Below are 22,364 nucleotides of genomic sequence, written 5' to 3'. Positions count from 1 at the left end.
TAAACGGAGCTTTTTGAAAAAAAAAAATCCAAGAAGACGCGATTCATTAGTCACAAAATTAAAAGATAATACAATAAAATAAACAAAAACAAAAAAACTTTATTGACGTGTCTTCATTCATAACTACACTTCGTACGGTGAAAACATCTCTCACTCCAGTAACTTTCAGAAACTAAACATCGTGTTCATTTTCTAGGATCAAAATTGAAAGAAAAAGTTCAAGATTTGTAATATAAGAAAAACAAGAATCATGGTTCAATGACAGTACTCCGGCGGTACAATGGGCAGGTTTGACTAATATCCAACCATGTTTTGATGCATTCGAAGTGAAATTCGTGGTTGCATGCCGGAAGACACTGGAACAATTCTTGGTCTTTGAATTCAGATAGACAGATAGAGCATTCATGATCTCTACCTTCTTGTTCGATGTAAATATCGACGACTATTTCATCCATCCTCCCTTTTGTCTTCTGGGATCGAGTTGAAGTTGGTGATGATGGTGGCGGCGGCGGCGGTTGACCATTTACGACTGGCAGCTCATTTTGTTCCGATTCTGCATATCCATTCCTCCTCTTTTTCCACAAATATTGAATCAACAAAAATATCACAGTCGAGGTGAAAACAAATGGTAAAAGATACAAAATATCGGCATCTTTAAGAAAGATGATGAAGAAGGGAGACGGAAAGATTAGAGCAGACAAAAAATTGCAATGCACCGTGGTATTTATATACTAGTTTGTGCGAGTCTCTACAAGGAAATAAATTGTAATACTCGTTTTCAATCAACGTAAGGATGTTTAGGAAAAATCTCGCCGCACAGTAGACATGTAAAAGGTAAGATATTTTTATTAATTATCTTCTGTATTATCGCAATTTTGTGGAGGAAGCCAAAAGGAAATTTTCACAAAGGGGAATAGATTTATATTATAATGTGAATGATAAATTATCATGACATGAGAATGTTAGATTTCTTCAAATACTCCTTTGCACTCTATAGTTTAATTCAACGGTCTTAGTGATTAACGGTTTCGTTCTATATAAATTCCTTTTTAATCATTAAAAAGTTAATAATTAATGTGGGATCTTCTTTAAATACTAACAAATGGCTGATGTTGTTTATTTCTCCTTTAGAAAACTGAAAATTTTGAGAAAGCAGCTCAAAAGGTTGGAAAAGGAATTCTTAGTGGACAGGAAAGTGCTAATAAGGTCAGTTATGTTGAGATCCTTATCTCATTCTCATACAATTTATGATTTCTTTGTATTCTATCGTGTTGACCATATGAATGTCATCTAGAATGTATTCCGGCGTTCTTTTGAACAATCAAAATTGCAGTTTGCTCGATAATTTTACTTATGCTTCCAAAAGGTTACCAGGAGTTCTACTGATTTTGCTCGCGCTTGGCCCTCCATCTCTGTATTCAACGATCTTCTGTCAATCTTTTGACACTTACAGGTGCCAATTTTGTTGTAATGTGTTTTCATATTCGTTTTCACGATGAACACGATTACATTTACATTTACTTTCATCAAAAATGAACAAAAAGAGGGGGAATGGATATTTGTGGATATTTGTGGCGATAAATCATCATCCTTTCTTATCCCACGTGGGTGAGATTGAATAGCAACCAAGGTAAATCAATTGATTGTGGTTTGGAACTGATTGGACTGGTTATTGGCTGAGAAAGGTGCGTTGGACTAAGCCTGAAAATCACCAATTTGAAGATCTTTCAAGAGAGCTTTCGCAACAATTTGGTATCAAAGCTTCAAGGTGGTGATTTTGGCTCGTGAAACATATAAAAAAACGTCCAGAAATTGCAGCAGAAATCAGATCAAAGAAGCTGTCCAAAATTTGTCAAAATCAGTCTCCGTTTTTCACGTTTTCTGATCAATCCAGAAGGAGTTTGGAGAAACGGAGAGCACTGGCGTAACATGCAGGAGGAGACGAACCCTGCAGGCCGGCGCGTATTGATCGAGGGCGGTGCGTGTGGTGGTGCGTGAGGCCCACGTACAGAGGGAAGGAGCCACGCGTGAGGGCACGTGGAACATTTTTTGGCGACGATCTCTCCAGGCAATTTGTTCCTCATATTATTTCTGACTTTTTTGTGTTGAAAGTTTTCTATTTCAGGGTACGCAGTAGAATCTGGACAGCGTTGTTCTTTGGACATTCAGGACTCGATCATGGTTTTTTGGTTGCTGCAGCTTCCAGAGACTTTAGGACGAATAGTGGTGGTCCTAAAGTGATAAATCTGCAACTCTCGTAATTTAAGGACTTAGATAGGTCCGCTCTGGTATATTGGCTTAATTAGTTTAAATTTCAACATTAGCAAATCATGGTATGGGGTGATCGTTAGGATTGGGGGTTGTCATTGCTTGGCAACCATTGCTTATGCTAGAAAATTTAGGAATTATTTGCCCTATTTTTGAAGAGTTGAACTTTGATTGCAGGTTGGTAGTTGATTTTGTGCTTATCTGTCATATAGTCACTGTGTGAGAATTGTTGCGTGAAAATTTGAAATTTTTGTTTATATACCTTCGTGTTTGCGTTAATTATCCAACTAGAACACCCAGACTTGACCTGTTCGAACATTCCCTTGATCTAAGATCATGAATCTTACGAAACCTTGGAAATCTAGAACGGTGTATATTGCGACTTTAGGATTACTTTGTGTGATCTATTTGTGACTTGGTTGTTCTGTTTTTCATTTTCTCTTTAAAAATATCTTCACACTTTGAAGTTGGAATTTTTAATGGGAAAGGGGATTTTTCAATTTGTCAACAAAAGATGAAGGGTATTTTGGTCCAACAAAAAGTTTCAAAGGCCATAGATGGCAAATTTCTTGCAAATTTAACAGAAGTATAAAAAGAAGAGTATGATGAACTTGCATACACATCAATTATTTTACACCTGTCCGATACTATTTTGAGAAAAGTAGGAAAACTGGATTCTACAAAACAATTTTGGGAAAAGTTGGAGGACTTATACTTGTTTAAGTCAACTCCTAATAAATTGTACTTGCTTGAACGATTTTTCAGCTTTAAAATTGATCCTTCAAAGGATCTTGATGACAATTTGGATGTCTTTAACAAGTTAGTTCAAGATATTGTTAATTGTGATGAAGAGGAATCTGAAATGTATAAGGCTATTATCCTGCTTAATTCCATGCCTGATTCATATAGGGAAGTTAAGAATGCAATTAAGTATGGTAGGGACACCTTAATATCCGAGATTGTCATAGACTCTCTTAGGAGTAAAGAGATGGAAATGAAGGCTGAAAAAGAGGATAAGAGGAGTGGTGAGTTACATATGATGAGGAGTAGGATGAAGTTTAAGCAAATGAATTTGGGTAGAACTCAAGACGGTAGTGATTCGAGTAGTGACTCAAGTGATGAAGGTAGTAAGAAGAAGGGCAAAGGACGAGAGAAGCCTAGTGGTAGAAGGTGTTACAGTTGTGGTAAGTTTGGACACTTTATTAGGGACTATCCCAAGAAGAAAGATAAGCTGAAGGGTAAGATGAGAGGTAAGACGTATTTGGTTGAGGGGTCTAGTTATGACCCCAGTGAGCTTTATTAAGTGTAAACCTAGTCACTGCATGTTCATCTGTGTGTGATCCTTTTCTGCATGTGTGTGATTGTCTAAATTTTGTTGCATGATTATCTGCTACATCTCAATGTATTTGATATGTGCATTTGCATGAATTTGAGACATTAGGATTACTTGGTGTAATTTCTTGCATGCATAGTGGGTTAGAATGCATTAGCAGTGTGTTAGATGTCTTTTAGTAAGGTGGAGTATAGATGCCTAGGGGTACATGGTGGTTTGTACTGGGGATGTGGAGTGTGACATTTGGATCACGAGTGGATATGTGATCAAATGTCTAGAATCCTTTATTTGGAAAGAGATTCTATACAGGTGGAGTGTGAGAGAGGCACTTCTATCACTTCTATAAGGGGGAGTCCCATTATCTACATAGGTTGGGAGAAGTGATATGGTGATAGAGGATTATCCCGAGAGATTATGATCTATTGTGACTTGTCAGTGAGACATGAGTTAAGTGATTGGTTTAGTGAGCATTGTGGGCGATGAGAGGAGATATGTGTTCTCAAGGTGTGAGCAACACGGATTGAGATAGGATAAGTGTGGTGAGATCTTTCGTGAGGTCATTTATGCATGTGTTGCATATGTGTTTAATCGTGTGCTGATTAACTTGGTGTTAATCGGTGGTTCAGCATGAACTTGAATTTTGAAAAGATCTGTGTACGATATCCTATATAGTATCTTTATCGCATGATTAGTTGTTCACTGTAAGTACTTGTTTCTACCTGGGTGTTCTTGACCTTAGCCCTGGTGAGTATATGGAGCAAGTATGGTATGTGTTTCAAGTTGGAAACACGAGGTAAGGTCTTTGATCCAATTTTATTGGCTACTTGATTATGCAAGTGCTAACTGCGTGTTTTAATTGCTTGTAGATTTATTGGATATCAAGGTGGAGATTTGTTAGGTTTTTGATATCTAATAAATCTCGAGCTATGATGTTAAAGTAGGTTAATATTATTTCATAGGCATAGGCCGATGAATGAAATAAGTCCAACAACTAAGTCCATAAGCTACACCCGACCCAATTGTATTCCTTATGGATGGCGTGAATCTTGGCCCGTTTACCCATTTAATGGCCCAACTTAAAGCCTAGCCCTAGAGTATATATTTGACTATAACCCTAGCCACATTCTAATGATGAGTGTGTGATTTTGAGAGAAGAAAAAGTGAATCCCGACTGCCCTCCTTTGTGTGAGAAAAAAAGGTGTCGAGAACGCTTGTATAACGTGTACAATTGGTGGTTCTTTCATAGTATACCTTTGAGGTGTCTTCTCTTAGCCTTTGTGGCAATAAATCATCATCTTTTCTTGTTCTACGTGGGTAAGATTGAATAGCAACCAAGGTGAATCAATTGGTTGTGGTTTGGAGCCGATTGGACTGGTTGTTGGTTGAGAAAGGTGTGTTGGACTGAGCCTGGAATTCACCAATTTGAAGATCTTTCAAGAGAGCTTCCGCAACAGAGATTAAAGATGAAAATAACAAAAAATCAATCAAAGTTTGTAAACCCTAAACAGAGTGATAACATTATGCATCACTGGTGAATGACTTATCACCAGAAATCCAATGAAACATACTAATCCTTATTAAGAAGCACATTTCGTCCATGGTAAGCGTTGACTTTTTCTAATGCTTTCTTATGCCGTGTATGTTGAAGCAGTCAAGGTATGTGATATTTTGCATCCCTAAGAACAAAATAAACTAAATAAATTTGTAACTTCTATCTTTGATAAAGTTTAAATGAACCAAATCATAAATAGGTAGAAGTATAATACTATAGACTTCACCTTTAGTTTTTGTGATTAATACTTTCATTGTACTTAAAATTACAATCTGTAAAATGACAAAGCAATAAAGAATGATTTTAAAATGAAGAATCTTAATGCAAAATGCATCAACAAATTGAATAGATGCAATAATGAAAAATTGAATACAATCATTTGTCGATAATAAATTACTGCGTCTATATTTTTTAGGCACATTTGAAACAGAATATCTACAGCTCAGAGTGAATGTATCTTAAGGATAATTGTTTGTGAGGAAGCCTCTCCTCTCTTACATGTCACATATCACAAGGTCAACAACAATGAAGCGCGTCCAAAATTAAACTGACAGCAATGTAATTTTTGAAATTTGTAACCTTGTGGCCTACAGCTACAGCTAAATTTCCCCTTGGGCATGAAAGGCGACTATTTCGCGTGGGTTAGTCGCTAACAATTAAGAAGGATCAGACGATTGTGTAAGGGACAAACCTCTTGAGACAAAATCCCAAAAAGGGGTGTTCTTTTATTGGCGATGACTTTACAATTGGAAATTAAAAACAATGTGCCTCCAAGGGGCGCAAGCACACGAGTTACTGAAAGAAAAGTATTTAAGTCTAAGCTAAGGAAATTAAAATTACATGTTCTCTGTTCGAGAGTTTTTGATTCGATCCTTTGCTTCTATGTCTTTTCTCCCTTTTATACTTCATGGACGATCTCTTTGTGATCAACCATCCTAAAAATTGCTTGATCGTCTTATAACTGCCCACTTTCCTCGTAATGGCCAACTTGTCATGAAAACTGCCTTTTTTAACTGCTGCCATTACTCTTCATCGTTCAACCGCTTTCGATTGAATTCCTTGAATCGTAGAACGTGATAGGGCTGTTTTAATAACTGCTTTGATAACTGCACTTCTTGATAACCACAACGCTTTATGTTTGTTAAGACCTTGGGCGACTTGAAGGTTTGGGCGAGAATAGAGTAACAGCTCTGGGCGACTGTATGGCACACCATTCGCTCAGATTCTGGGCGACTTGTAAACTTGGGCGATGGCGTTACCGCGTTCTTGGGCCTCCCTATTTGGGCCTTCATCTTGATTTGTTTGCTTGGGCTTCGTTCTTTGGGTTATCTGATTTGGGGATCCTCCAATTGGGCTTCACTCCTTGGGCCGTTCGATTTGTGCTGAATTTTTATGTGTCAACAGCGACAAAAGCTATAGGACGATCTGCGAGAATAAAAATTGAGCACAGCCTCATTAATGAATTTGAACTTACAAAATAGGTAGATAATTATTGTTGAAACTCTGAAATTAGAAGATATTACAAAAATCATGTGATCCTATACACTCTTCAGTTTGTCAATCCCACAAGCGAACTTCATAGTCTAAACTTCCACTTGCAAGAACTTCAGGATAGAAAGGGTAGAACCTAACCTGCAGAAGTTCCATAAACATGGTAGAATAAGGATGAAAAAGTGGGACTTAAAAAACATTGGCATCTTGATTTTTTTACCTGGAATTGTTAAGGTATAGTTAATCTAATCCCATTTCTGAAGTTTCCAAATAAAGCCTCTGAATAGAAATATTTGACATCCCTTATGATTTCCATTTCTTTTATTTATTTTTATGCATAGGCACAATATATATAATCAATGTAATACAAGGAATGAAACTCGATCAAAACCATCTTCAAGACATGCTATTTTTCAAATGAAAGAGGGGTGAAATTTAGGACCAATAATTAGTGTGTAAATTGCAGAATACAGTTAATAATATTTCATGATTAAATGTAAAACACTGAAATGAACAAAATATATCAGCTCGATCATGATGTTCTTCAATTAAATTCCATAAGAAAGAAAATTTTCTATGAAAGACATGTACCAATCCAGAAGAATCAGATAGAGGAATAAAAAAGATTAACCTTCTTGTGAATAAAATCATAATCATTAAATACAGTATAAGTTCTCTTTCAAATATATTTCTCCAAAAGTGAAGATGCATATGATAATAACATTACCTATTAAGTGAAGATCCCAACCTTCCAACTGCAATTCGTTTGTTAAAAAAATAAAAATAAAATAAAATAACTCCAACAGTAACCTCCTAATGGAGGAATGGTTACTGAATCTTTAATTTAAGTATAATCAATCATTAAAGGCAAGAATAAAAATGCACAGCTAAAATCAAATAAATGAATTCCACAATTCTAAATCATATTATCTTATCTTTGAAGCAAAAGCAGTAAATGATTTTCCATCGTTTCACTCTCCAACTAATTAGTAATTACTGGTTCATTGAAAAGTTTTCAGAAAATGTAAATGTAAATGTAAATGTGCACGTGCACATTTACATTTACATTTACATTTACATTTACTTTCACAATGAACACGATGCAAATGTAAATGTGCACGTGTAAATTTACATTTACTTTCTGATGAACACGATGTAAATGTAAATGTGCACGTGTTCATCAGAAAGTAAATGTGCACGTGTAGATTGGATTCATTTATTCATCGAAGGTCCAACACGTGCACAATTTTCATAAATTTCTGCCGACAAGGCTTGGAATTACCATGTAAAAATATCATCTTGACTTTAGGGGCAGGTGGATTGTGGATACACTGAATCATCTAGTTTAAATAGACAATTTAGCCTTTCCAGCATTAGCTTTATGAGACCATTCAATGGTTTTGATAGGCACTAACCAAAATAAAACTAACTGTGATAAACCAACAAGGATGGAAAATCATTTACTTTCTGATGAACACGATGAACACGATGGTTCATTTTTCGGCATCGCGCGGATTTTTTCTCGTTTTACATGTTTTATCCTAATTGGACTAGATTTTCTTACCTTTTATGACTCCACTAGGTTTTTGGTTGTGGCTTATAAATTAGAGGCGCCTCTTTTCAATTTTAATTGTAACAGTTAGCTAAATATGCTTGTATTCTCCATATTGTTCAATAAAAACATTGTTTTCTCTGTGTTAATTTTCTTTGTTCCTCCTTTACAAATTTAATCTTGTTTTTTCGTGTGTGATCTAGTATACTTCAATATTGTCATTAAATCTCGTTCGTTAAAATCCAGTTTGGCATCAATGTGTGTTATTGGAGTTTTCACGCCCAACAAGTGGTATCAATGCTTGGTTCTTTTCGTAGATTGGTTGAGATTTTTTCGGGATGGCTGAGTTGAAGTATGATGTTCCACAATTAGATCGTAATACAAGATTTTCTTTGTGGCATGTAAAGATGATGGTTGTTCTGATGCAGTTGGATTTGGACGATGCGTTGCTGGGTTTTGAGAAGATACCAGCTGATTGAACGCTGGAGGAGAAACAATGAAAGGATCAGAAGGCTGTGTCGTTGATTCAACAACATTCTGTAGGATGTCTTGAAAGAGAAGACGGCTGCTACTTTGTGGTTGAGACTAGAGCAATTATGTATGAATAAAAGTCTTACTAGTAAACTGGCTTTTAAGTAGAAATTGTATTCCCATCGCATGGTGGAAGGAGGATCGTTGGAAGACCACGTTGTCGTGTTCAAGAAAATAGTTGAGATCTGCAGACATTGGAGGTTAAGTAGGATGAAGAGGATCTTGCCTTGATTCTATTGTGTTCGCTGCTTGGATCTTATGCGTCATTTCGGGATACTATCTTGTATAGTCGAGATACTTTTACTATATAAGATGTCTATGATGCTTTGCACTCAAAGGAGAAAATGAAGTATTTGTTTGGAGCTACATCAAGGGATGGGGAAGCTCTTATATCTCAAAATGGTCGACGAAGAGACAGATCGAGAGTTAGATTTAGCAACGTGACCTGTTACTACTGCAAAAGGAAGGGATATATTAGGAATGATTGCGATATGTTGCAGGCTAAAGGTGATTTAGCTATAAATCGTGGAGTGCAACCTTTGAATTCAGACGAAACCAATGTAGTTGAGAATTGTTCAGGTAGCGAAGAGGTGATGTTGACCGTGGTATCTGATGTAGAGTCTAGGCCTAATGAGTAGTGGATTCTTGATTCAGCATGTTCACACCATATGTGTTCCGATAGGAATTTATTTCAGGCATATGAGGCAGTTCAGTAAGGTAAAGTCGTAATGGGAAACAACCATCTTACCGTATTGCTGGGGTCGATCGAGTCAGATTGAGGCTGTGGGATAGAACATTTAGAATAATTGATCAGGTTCGACATGTTCCTGACCTGAAAAGGAATCTCATTTCGCTAAATACCATGGATTCAAAAGGGTATAAATTCTCTGGAGGAGGTGAACTCTTGAAGGTCGAAAAGGGAGTCCGAGTTGTACTGGAGGACGAAAAAGATCTCAGTTGTACATTTTGCAAGGGAGTGTAGAGCCAATTAAGAGGAGGTATTTGGACAAGTTTAGTACCGTGGTGGAAGTTCAGTTTGGTATACTGCCTCTTATGTTGGGCTATAAGTCGATTCAGAACACTACTGGGGAAAACGTTGGTGATTCTGCTTTGCCACCAATTTCAGCGGATACACCATGCTCAGTTGCTGGGGTAGGACGCATCAAGCGTAGGTATCGGGATGTTAGCAATGTCTGGGATGCTTCTAGGGACGTTGAAGGCGATAGTTCCAGCAAGGGGCCTTCTGATCAAGCATCTGGTTTGGTTCTTGCTACAGGGTGTGCTTCTGCCCTGTGTGATCAACATTAATTCCTTGGTGGAATTGGAAACCTGGGGGATTGGGTTCAGGTGTTTGTTGTGGACATCGGGCAGAGGACGAGTGTTTGGTTTATATGGAGTGATTACTGTGTAGAGGAGATTTAGCCAGTTCATTTCAATGCAGACGGATTTGAAATCTAGGAGTTTTGTACGTTGTACCGGAATTAGAGTCAAGGTGGAGATTGTTGAGTTTAATGACTCTAATTAGGTTAGAATTCTCATTTTGGCATGTTTGACTTTGCTTGGAAAAAGAATCAAAGTGGAACCAAGAAAGAGAAGAAAAAAGAATCCACATGGTTCGTTTTTTGGCGTCGCGAGGATTTTTTCTCATTTTACGCATTTTCTCCTAATTGGACTAGATTTTCTTACCTTTTATGACTCCACTAGGTTTTTGGTTATCGCCTATAAATTGGGGGCACCTCTTTTCAATTTTAATTGTAACAGTTAGCTAAATAGGCTTGTATTCTCCATATTGTTCAATAAAAACATCGTTTCCTCTGCGATAATTTTCTTTGTTCCTCTTTTACAAATTTAATCTTTTTTTCGCTGCATGATCTAGTATACTTCAATATTGTCATTAAATCTCGTTCCTTAAAATCCACTTTGGAATCAATGTATGTTATTGGAGTTTCCGTGCCCAACATGATCATTATATAATCACTTTTTGGTGTCCTTGATTCTCATCAATCAAGACTCAAAACCTATTCAAGCATTCTTCTTGGTATTCTTATTTGCACTTCCACTGCAAGAAAGCTAGTTGGCATAGAGGATTCTCTTAATGATAAAAAATTCTACTTCAATCACTGGTATTTAGGAAGTGGAGGGCTTGGTGGAGGTGGAGGGTTTGTTGAGGTATTGGTGGGGGAATAGAGGTTGGGTCTGGTTTTGGAGAAGGATTTGGTGGGAGGTTTGGAGGTGGTTCTGTCGGAGGAGGAGGAGGTTTTGGTGGCGGAGGTGGCCGTAGGGGTAGATTGGATGGTGGATTTGGTGAAGGAGTTGGTGGTGGAATAGGAGTTGGTGCGGAAGGAGGGGGGAGGGGAGGTTTCGGTGGTGGTGGAGAAGGATTGGGTGGAGGATCTGGTGAAGGAGCTGGAGGTGGACTTGGTAAAGGAGTTGGTGACGGAATAGGAGACATTGAGTAAAGAAGTTTTAATCCCATGCATTTCCATTTCATATCTAGTGATAATTTTAATTGCTCAACTAAAAAAAAAATATTCTAGAGCGATTAAACTACTAGAATACAAATGTTTGATTTGCAATAAATTACTCAAACATATTTGTAAGCTTCGTTTGGTTTATTAATTATGAGCTTCTTTCCCTTTCTCATGCTTTACTTATTCCATGCAAATCTTTATATGCTAAAAGGTTAATTTTGTTTTATTTTAATAATTTTGTCACCAATTCTAAAATAAGTTATAGTGCACACAAAATAAATTTTAATTTTAATATTTTTAAAATGATGATAAAATGTCATCTGGTCGAAGAATTGATAAAAGTTGTGGGTCCCACAAAATGTATATTTAAACTAAATTTGAAGAAAAATGAGTTTTAGGAAATAGGGGCCAATTAGGGCTTGAGCAATTTAGTTATCATATTTTCTAAGTGAATAACTCATACAATAATATGCCTTATTACCAAATTACTAAGTTATATCCAACTTGACTCCCATGCTCAATTTGGAGTTGAATTTGACCAGCGTCACATAAGACTTTTGGTATGTAACGATTTCATATTTTTACTTTCCTTATGGCACTAATCATATAGCACTAAGTAGAACGAAAAACATCTTTAATAGGTAAAATAATCAAGTAACTATCAAAATGACTTATAAGCACAAAAAATTTAAAAAATAAAAATCATTTTCTGCTTCATTTCAGTTGGAGTTCTTTGCATGCTTTTTAGTTACTTGAATGAATAGTGAGGCTTAGTAATTAAATACAAGAAAAGTAGTAAAATTCATAATATATAGGGTAAATTAAAAGAACAAAGGAAGTGGAGACAAGGACGAACCCACATGGGGCCATGTGGGGTCAGTTGACCTCACAGAATTTTCAAATTTTTTTTTAAGTTATCCAATAGAGGCGGATAAGGTTTCCTTTTTTATTTTTATTTTTTTCAGTTGAGCCCATGTGAATTGAATAATCAGCCCTTGTCTAGCCAAAAAATCCAGCCCGTGTCCAAAGAAAAAAAAATTGTGGTAGCCTAATTCTAACATAATAAGTAAATGGCCCAACTCTAATTATTTGGCCCAAACAAACCACCAGGTCCACCATTCATTTAAACGTAAAATTAATCCAATACATTTAATTCTTCCTTTTCACATACCAGGTCCACCATTCAAACGAGTAAAGGGCAAAAGGCAATTCCTTCGTCCGACTGTCTCCATTTCTTTTCAATCCATAATTTATATAAAATTAAGGGACCCATTACCCAAATCAAAGATTTCATCTTTTAAAAGTGTATGTTAGCGGGACAATCTGACAAGACAACGACTTTTGAACTGGTAAGTGGCCCGTTTCGAAGTGTAGAAATTGAAGTCTGTAGTTTCTTAGACTTTATAAATTGGACCGTTTTTATATATATTTGTCGTTAATATTGATTATTGAATATGAGTTTTTGAAAAATCGAAGTTTTTAAATTTTTGTTTGCAATTTGTTGAAATTACTTGATAATTTCTATTTTTTCAAGTAATTGAGCAATTTTAAATTTTCTGTTTTGAGAATTATATTGATATTAATTTTTTGACAAATGACAATAGCTTTACAAATACATGCATGATGCATCTTGATTGTAGAGTGAAAGTGTGAAAGTTCATGCTAAATTATAATGCATAATTCTTCTTTATTGACAATACATGAATGGCTAAATGACAGTTTAGTTCCATATATTGAGAATGATGTAGTTGCCAATATTAATAATGATGTAGTTATACAGCGTTTTCAGAGTATGAAAACGCGTTGATTACAGATGTAGTAGTGATTAATGATATGTTGTTTTAAAAAAAATTCTATTTCAATTTTTGATCTCACAATGCCGAATGTCTGGATCCATTCTTGAGTGGAGATGTGCTACGATTTAGAACAAAACACCAACTAAAATAATTCAAATTAAATTTTTGTTGAATTTAAAAGCATTTCTAATTTGGATGCTATCTATTATTATAAATAGATATAGATCTATGAATGAGCATTTCAACTTCATATTTTTGTATAAAAAAATGATGATTATTTTGTTGAACGTAGTGTAAACTTGACCAATGAAATTCTAGAAATGGGAAGAAGTTCAAAATCATCAAGAAGCTTTAGAAGATTGAAGATGAAGATATGACTTAGTCAAAATTTTAATTGATTAAGCAAAAATATTTTATTGGATAGAAGAATATTACATGGTTAAGGAAAAGCTCGTGATTGTTCGATAGCTATTAAAGAGTTGCTTAATCATCTTGTACTCTTCTTCTCTAAAGGAAGTGGAAGTTACTTAATCGTTTTGAATTCTTCTTCTAATGGAAGTGAAAGTTACTTGTTCATTTTGAATACTTCTTCTACCAAAGTTCCTATAAATAGGTGCATTGGCATATAGTTTAAACTATTGGGTAGAAGAGATTGTAAGGTTTGTATGAGAGTGTTGTTGAGAGAAAATAACTTTATTGTATGAAATATATGTTATTAGATTTATGGAAGTTTGTTTATTTGAGCGAAAAGCGATATTCTATTACAACTTCTACCCATCATACTTTAGGTTTTTTTTTTTTAATCTTCTTTCTTGAGTAATTTTTACTCTTTTTGATCCCAATTCTCTCCTCCACTTCATCTTTATATTGGTTTGCTGACTTCGTCCACCATCGCTTCAACCACCTGAACTTCATTCCCAAACACATGTAGATTTTTGAATTTCTACAGTGTTTCTAGATGTACTTAAGCCCAAAAATGCTTTATTTAATTCTTATTATCGTACTATTGGCTAGTATAATATCTTTGAATAAATTGAGGATGAAATTAATGAGGCATCTGTTATACAAAAGACAGACGTATCTCAATATGTCAAACAATTAAAAAGAGAAGTCACTAATTTTTTTCAATCCCGCTAATCATAATTTGATTCTGTCTATACCTTTTGGCATAAAGAGTCGTGGAGACATACTAATAAGAATAAACTAGGTGGGATAGGCAGGTGATATATAGCTTGGGTTCCAAGTCAGGCTGGCTGCGAGAAATATGGAAATATTTCCAATGCTAACTCGGAAAATTCAAACTTTTTAGCAGTTTTGCCAATCAAACATGGCCAATGACCAGTGTTCTAAAAGGCTGATGTTCAGCCAAAACACCAAGCCAAGTGGCTTGGTGCCTTAATTGGTAGTCAACAATTTCCGTTGACTGCGCGCATCGACGAGCAATATCATCCTTTTTTAATTTATTTTTTTTTATTTTGTGGTGTTAAAAAATTATCAATGGCTAATTTCTTCATTTTGCCCTAATTTAAAACAACCAATTGTATTGGAAGACATGGAGGACGAATTTAATGAAGAAGAGATTTTGAATTGGAGTTCAATAAAGAGTTAGATAAGATTTAAGTTCCTATACTATATATTTACTAATTTGTATTTAAATTTGAAATTTATCTTTTTATTGAAAATTTTGAAAAAATGTGTAACATTCCTATAAATCTGTTTTAAAAATTTAGTAAGTATTATTTTTAATTATTAAATATTTTTTTGATTTATTAAAAATTAAAATAATATTGAAATAAGAAAACTCATTTTTACGCTTTTTTACGCCTAAACCTCGCCTAAGCTCGCATTGCCCATACCTTGGCCTCAACGCATTGTCAAGCATTACGACTTTTACAACACTGCCAATGACAGGCCTGTTAACAGGCCAAGGTGTTGATAACACCTTGGGCCTTGATTGTTATGCTGTGGGCCCCATGAAATTCACACCTCGGCCGTGGATTTAAACCCGGGATTTAATCCCAAGTTTTGTAGCAGGCACCACTTTTTAGGGTCCACAAGTTATGAAGGAGTCCTCTTTTAACCCTTTGTCTGGTAATAACATCAACCATATGATGATCTATCATCTCGATCGGAAGAAAGTTTGAATGGTTTATTCAATGTAAGGGCTTGATTGGTCGCACTTATACAGCGGTGGTGCCCCGAAACAAAGGGGCCACGCAGTTGCAGTCACTACGATAGGGTCATTATGTAATCCGAATGCTACAAAAAATTAGGTTAGAATGGCCTTTTCTATTTCCAAAAAAAAGTATTGTAATAAATAATCAGGGTCGACCCTCATATTTTGGGGGCCTTATGCCAATTTCAAATTGGGGCCCTATATTTTGAGTTATTTTGTATAGAGTTTTAGCCCCTGTTTGATGGAGATTATGCTATTGTTTGAGGCCTATTTTTTCATCAAAATACATTTTTCAACAATAATTTGACACCATTTCAACCATACATTTTTAATAAAATAATCTTACACGTAAATCCAAATTTTTTTCTTATTTTTTAACCAAACATTCTCCATCGTAACACTATTTCAAAATGATTTTTTTTATTTTTAGAAAAATGGGGCTCAAACAACTCCTAAAATATAATTTCCATTTTTTTCAAAATGCTTTATTAGTTTCTTATGTTTGTATATGATACTTCTATATTACAGAATTTCATAAATATACTTTTCATTTTTTTTTCGACCAACCAATTAACTTTACATAATTTGGGACCCTCACCAAAATGGGGCCTTAGGCGATCACCTGCTTCGCCTGTACTCAGGGCCACCGTATAAATACTTTCCATAATTAACACTGGAACTAAAATACTCGAGATTTTTTCGAGAATTTTGTTATATGATCAAGAACTCCACTGAAACGACCCTGAGAGATGAAAAGATAGACATGCATTTATTAAATGGAAAGTCATTAATGTTAAACAATTCATTAACTTCACTAAACTACTTCAATTAAGATTTCATCAATGTTAAAGTTTTCTTAATAAATTACATAAGCCACATAAATTCTTACGTTATCAATTAGAGAGCGGTTTATAGATGAAGGAATGGGGAAATTAAATCCCTCTCTTAGTTGTCCACTACAATAATTCTTGATTTATTGCATTATATAAATTAAGAGTCAAGACCTATCTTTCACTCACAAATTGAGATGCCTTCCAAATTTGTTCTCTTGGTTATTGGTATTCAGGCTTACACCAGCACCGCAAGAAATCTTGTTGGCTCAAAGGATTCTTTCAATGATGAGAAAACATTCTCCTTGGATCATCCAATTTCAGGAGTCGGAGGGTTTGGTGATGGAGGTGGTTTAGGGGACGGTATTGGTTCATTTAAACTTTATCAAATATATAAGTTACAAACTTATTTAGTTTATTTTGTTCTTAGGGATGCAAAATATCACATACCTTGGCTGCTTCAACATACATGGCATAAGAAAGCCTAAAAAGTCGACGCTTATCATGGACGGAATGTACTTCTTAATAAGGGTTAGTATGTTTCATTGGATTTCTGGTGATAAGTCATTCACAATGATGCATAATGTTATCACTCTGTTTAGGGTTTACAAACTTCGATTGAGTTTTTTGTTATTTTCATCTTTAATCTCTACTGTTTATTTGGAATGTGAAAATTGAATCATTGTTATGGAATCGTTTAAAGCTTTTTACTATTGATAATTTATTTATTTTACCCTTTTTATTTTAAATTCTTACCATACTTTTGGCACATGAACCTTTAACATTCACAGAAATGCAGTAAGGGGTAAAAATAAACTGGGGTATGTATTCAAATATGAAATTATGAGTTACACTCAGTTCTGGAAGCTAGGAGAACAGCTTTTGATGAAGGAATTGGTGCAAAATATTTGATATTTTCTCATTATTGAGTCGTAGGCGATTGAAATCGTGAATGGAATGCTATTAAAATTGAAATGAAATTGATATAGTAAGTTTGCGTTCACGTAGATGAATTTCTTGATAAGATAGAGCCAACTGAAAATATTAGTTACCACAATACATTGCCTTATTGGTATGTTTATTAAACACAAAGAATAAAGTCTTTTCCCCCACTAATTTGCTTTATTTTATTGGCTGAGAAATGTATATTCATTTCATATTATATCTGTTGTAGATGATTTCTCTGTTATGCTTCAACTTAATGTTTCTTTTTGGAATATAGTTTATTTATATTGGAAGTCAAATATGAGATAATGTAAAAAAAGAGGAGCAAAATTGATTTCTTGTTTTATCCGTATTGACATTTAAAAACAAACTAAGCCTTTCAACTTAGTACATTATGTTATTGCTCACTGTACTTGGGTAAATGCACCTGAATTGCCATATGTATTTAGATTCTATTTTATAGATTTCTTCAAATACTCCTTTGCACTCTATAGTTTAATTCAACGCTCTTAGTGATTAACGGTTTCGTTATATATGGATTCCTTTTTAATCATTAAAAAGTTAATAATTAATATGGGATCTTTGCTAAATACTAACAAATGGCTGATGTTGTTTATTTCTCCTTTAGAAAATTGAAAATTTTGAGAAAGCAGCTCAAAAGGTTGGAAGAGGAATTCTTAGTGGACAGCAAAGTTCTAATAAGGTCAGTTGTGTTGAGATCCTTACCTCATTCTCATACACTTTATGATTTCTTTGTACTCTATCGTGTTGACCATATGAATGTCAACTAGAACATATTCCAGCATTCTTCTGAACAATTAAAATTGCAGTTTTCTTGATAATTTTACCTATGCTTCCAAAAGGCTATTAGGAGTTCTACTGATTTTGCTCAAGCTTGGCCCTCCATCTCTATATTCAACGATCTTCTGTCCATCTTTCGACACTTACAGGTGCCAATTTTGTTGTAATGTGTTTTCATATTTGTTTTCACGATGAACACGATGTAAATGTAAATGTGCTCGTGCACATTTACATTTACATTTACTTTCATCAGAAAGTAAATGTAAATTTACACGTGTACACTTACATTTACTTTCAGATGGACACGATGTAAATGTAAATGTGCACGTGTTCATCGTGAAAATCGTGAAAGTAAATGTAAATTTACACGTGTACATTTACATCGTGTTCATCACAATTTAAAATTAATGTTTGATTTGAACTGAATTTATAAATTATTTTCTACTAAAACGGAGCTTTTTGAAAAAAAAAATCCAAGAAGACGCGATTCATTAGTCAAAAAATTAAAAGATAATACAATAAAATAAACTAAAACAAAAAAACTTTATTGATGTGTCTTCATTCATAACTACACTTCGTACGGTGAAAACATCTCTCACTCCAGTAACTTTCAGAAACTAAACATCGGGTTCATTTTCTAGGATCAAAATTGAAAGAAAAAGTTCAAGATTTGTAATATAAGAAAAATAAGAATCATGGTTCAATGACAGTACTCTGGCGGCACAATGAGCAGGTTTGACTAATATCCAACCATGTTTTGATGCATTCGAAGTGAAATCCATGGTTGCATGCCGGAAGACACCGGAACAATTCTTGGTCTTTGAATTCAAATAGACAGATAGAGCATTCATGATCTCTACCTTCTTGTTCGATGTAAATATCGACAACTATTTCATCCATCCTCCCTTTTGTCATCTGGGATCGAGTTGAAGTTGGTGATGATGGTGGCGGCGGCGGTGGTTGACCATTTACGACTAGCAGCTCATTTTGTTCCGATTCTGCATATCCATTCCCCCTCTTTTTCAACAAATATTGAATCAACAAAAATATCACAGTCGAGGTGAAAACAAATGGTAAAAGGTACAAAATATCAGGCATCTTTAAGGAAGACGATGAAGAAGGGAGACGGAAAGATTAGAGCAGACAAAAAACTGCAATGCACAGTGGTATTTATATACTAGTTTGTGGGAGTCTCTACAAGGAAATAAATAGTAATACTCGTTTTCAATCAACGTAAGGATTTTTAGGAAAAATCTCGCCGCACAGTAGACATGTAAAAGGTAAGATATTTTTATTAATTATCTTCTGTATTATCACAATTTTGTGGAGGAAGCCAAAAGGAAATTTTCACAAAGGGGAATAGATTTATATTATAATGTGAATGATAAATTATCATGACATGAGAATGTTAGATTTCTTCAAATACTCCTTTGCACTCTATAGTTTAATTCAACGCTCTTAGTGATTAACGGTTTCGTTATATATAAATTTCTTTTTAATCATTAAAAAGTTAATAATTAATGTGGGATCTTCTTTAAATACTAACAAATGGCTGATGTTGTTTATTTCTCCTTTAGAAAATTGAAAATTTTAAGAAAGCAGCTCAAAAGGTTGGAAAAGTAATTCTTAGTGGACAGGAAAGTGCTAATAAGGTCAGTTATGTTGAGATCCTTATCTCATTCTCATACAATTTATGATTTCTTTGTATTCTATCGTGTTGACCATATGAATGTCATCTAGAATGTATTCCAGCGTTCTTTTGAACAATCAAAATTGCAGTTTGCTCAATAATTTTACCTATGCTTCCAAAAGGTTATCAGGAGTTCTACTGATTTTGCTCACGCTTGGCCCTCCATCTCAGTATTCAACGATCTTCTGTCAATCTTTTGACACTTACAGGTGCCAATTTTGTTGTAATGTGTTTTCATATTTGTTTTCACGATGAACACGATTACATTTACATTTACATTTACTTTCATGAAAAAGTGAATGTAAATTTACACGTGTAAATTTACATTTACTTTCACGATGAACACGATGTAAATGTAAATGTGCACGTGTTCATCGTGAAAGTAAATGACATTTACTTTCACGATGAACACGTGCACATTTATGATGTAACATTTACTTTCACGATGAACACGTGCACATTTACATTTACATCGTGTTCATCGTGAAAGTAAATGTAAATGTAAATGTAATCGTGTTTATCGTAAAAAAAAATATGAAATCACATTACAACAAAATTGGCACCTGTAAGTGTTGAAAGATGGAGAGAAGATCGTTGAATATAGAGATGGAGGCCCAAGCGTGAACAAAATCAGTAGAACTCCTAATAACCTTTTGGAAGCATAGGTAAAATTATCAAGCAAACTGCAATTTTGATTGTTCAAAAGAACTCCGGAATACGTACTAGTTGACATTCATATGGTCAACACGGTAGAATACAAAGAAATCATAAAGTGTATGAGAATGAGATAAGGATCTCAACATAACTGACCTTATTAGCACTTTCCTGTCCACTAAGAATTCCTCTTCCAACCTTTTGAGCTGCTTTCTCAAAACTTTCAATTTTCTAAAGGAGATATAAACAACATCAGCCATTTGTTAGTATTTAAAGAAGATCCCTTATTAATTATTAACTTTTTAATGATTAAAAAGGAATTCATATATAACGAAACCGTTAATCACTAAGACCGTTGAATTAAACTATAGAGTGCAAAGGAGTATTTGAAGAAATCTAACATTCTCATGTCATGATAATTTATCATTCACGTTATAATATAAATCTATTCCCTCTTGTGAAAATTTCCTTTTGGCTTCCTCCACAAAATTGCGATAACTAATATTACAGAAGATAATTAATAAAAATATCTTACCTTTTACATGTGTAGTGTGTGGTGACATTTACCCTAAAAATCCTTACGTTGATTGAAAACAAGTATTACTATTTATTTCCTTGTAGAGACTCGCACAAACTAGTATATAAATACCACTGTTCATTGCAATTTTCTGTCTGCTCTGATCTCTCTGTCTCCCTTCTTCATCATCTTCCTTAAAGATGCCTGATATTTTGTACCTTCTACCATTTGTTTTCACCTCGACTGTGATATTTTTGTTGATTCAATATCTATTGAAAAAGAGGGAGAATAGATATGCAGAATCGGTACAAAATGAGCTGCCAGTCGTAAATCGTCAACCGTCGCCGCCGCCACCATCATCACCAACTTTAACTCGATCCCAGATGACAAAAGGGAGGACGGATGAAATAGTCGTCGATATTTACATCGAACAAGAAGGTGGAGATCATGAATGCTCTATCTGTCTATTTGAATTCAAAGACCAAGAATTGGTCCGGTGTCTTCCGGCATGCAACCACAGATTTCACTTCGAATGCATCAAAACATGGTTGGATATCAGTCAAACCTGCCCATTGTGCCATCAGGGTACTGTCATTGAACCATGATTCTTGTTTTTCTTATATTACAAATCTTGAACTTTTTCTTTCGATTTTGATCCTAGAAAATGAACACGATGTTTAGTTTCTGAAATTTACTAAGAGTGAAAGATGCTTTCACCGTACGAAGTGTAGTTATGAATGAAGACACATCAATAAAGTTTTTTTGTTTTTGTTTATTTTATTGTATTATCTTTTAATTTTGTGACTAATGAATCACGTCTTCTTGGATTTTTTTTTTTCAAAAAGCTCCGTTTAGGTAGAAAATAATTTATAAATTCAGTTCAAATCAAACACTAATTTTAAATCGTGATGAACACGATGTAAATGTACATGTGTAAATTTACATTTACATTTACTTTCATTTGAAAGTAAATGTAAATTTACACGTGTAAATTTACATTTATTTTCTGATGAAAGTAAATGTAAATGTAATCGTGTTCATCGTGAAAACAAATATGAAAATACATTACAACAAAATTGGCCCCTGTAAGTGTCGAAAGATGGACAGAAGATCGTCGAATACAGAGATGGAGGGCCAAGGGTGAGCAAAATCAGTAGAACTCCTGATAACCTTTTGGAAGCATAGGTAAAATTATCAAGCAAACTGCAATTTTGATTGTTCAAAAGAACGTCGGAATACGTTCTAGTTGACATTCATATGGTCAACACGATAGAATACAAAGAAATCATAAAGTGTATGAGAATGAGATAAAGATCTCAACATAACTGATCTTATTAGCACTTTCCTGTCCACTAAGAATTCCTCTTCCAACACTTTGAGCAGCTTTCTCAAAATTTTCAATTTTCTAAAGGAGAAATAAACAACATCAGCCATTTGTTATTATTTAAAGAAGATCCCATATTAATTATTAACTTTTTAATGATTAAAAAGGAATTCATATATAACGAAACTGTTAATCACTAAGAGCATTGAATTAAACTATAGAGTGCAAAGGAGTATTTGAAGAATTCTATAAAATAGAATCTAAATGCATATGGCAGTTAAGGTGCATTTACCCAAGTACAGTGCGCAATAACATAATGTACCAAGTTGAAAGGCTTAGTTTTTTTTGAATGTCAATCATACGGATAAAACAAGAAATCAATTTTGCTCCTCTATTGTTACATTATCTCATTTTTGACTTCCAATATAAATAA

At 34.5% G+C, this 22,364-nt stretch overlaps 3 protein-coding genes across 3 annotated transcripts; 1 reads left to right on the top strand and 2 right to left on the bottom strand.

Moving 5' to 3' along the window:
• Positions 1–248: 248 nt before the first annotated feature.
• LOC111366421 (RING-H2 finger protein ATL7-like) lies at positions 249–1,410 on the bottom strand. Its single transcript, XM_022987182.1, has 2 exons — positions 1,372–1,410; positions 249–731 (listed from the first exon to the last, which is right to left on the bottom strand). The coding sequence occupies exons 1-2, from the start codon at positions 1,408–1,410 to the stop codon at positions 249–251; spliced, it is 522 nt and encodes a 173-aa protein (XP_022842950.1).
• A 17,029-nt stretch (positions 1,411–18,439) lies between these two features.
• LOC111366420 (RING-H2 finger protein ATL7-like) lies at positions 18,440–18,844 on the bottom strand. The gene has a single exon (XM_022987181.1). It carries the CDS (start codon positions 18,842–18,844, stop codon positions 18,440–18,442), a length of 405 nt encoding a protein of 134 aa, XP_022842949.1.
• A 14-nt stretch (positions 18,845–18,858) lies between these two features.
• Positions 18,859–21,212, top strand: LOC111366418 (RING-H2 finger protein ATL39-like). The gene is made up of 3 exons (XM_022987180.1): positions 18,859–18,912; positions 19,324–19,398; positions 20,808–21,212. Exons 1-3 carry the CDS (start codon positions 18,859–18,861, stop codon positions 21,210–21,212), a joined length of 534 nt encoding a protein of 177 aa, XP_022842948.1.
• The last annotated feature ends 1,152 nt before the right edge of the window (positions 21,213–22,364 follow it).

This window comes from Olea europaea, chromosome 18, assembly GCF_002742605.1.
Source record: "Olea europaea var. sylvestris chromosome 18, O_europaea_v1, whole genome shotgun sequence".
NCBI lineage: Eukaryota > Viridiplantae > Streptophyta > Magnoliopsida > Lamiales > Oleaceae > Olea > Olea europaea.
Note: the sequence above shows the minus strand (reverse complement) of the source record. Positions and strands in the feature narration are given on the sequence as shown.

Coding starts and splice junctions, on each gene's coding strand:
- LOC111366420 (XM_022987181.1), bottom strand. CDS start 18,844: ATGCCTGATATTTTGTACCTTTTACCATTTGTTTTCACCTCGACTGTG.
- LOC111366418 (XM_022987180.1), top strand. CDS start 18,859: ATGAAGAAGGGAGACGGAAAGATTAGAGCAGACAAAAAACTGCAATGC. Junction 18,913..19,323: donor AAAAACTGCAATGCACAGTG/GTATTTATATAC, acceptor TTTCTCCTTTAG/AAAATTGAAAATTTTAAGAA. Junction 19,399..20,807: donor GACAGGAAAGTGCTAATAAG/GTCAGTTATGTT, acceptor TCTTCCTTAAAG/ATGCCTGATATTTTGTACCT.
- LOC111366421 (XM_022987182.1), bottom strand. CDS start 1,410: ATGGAGGGCCAAGCGCGAGCAAAATCAGTAGAACTCCTG. Junction 732..1,371: donor CAAAATCAGTAGAACTCCTG/GTAACCTTTTGG, acceptor CGCACAAACTAG/TATATAAATACCACGGTGCA.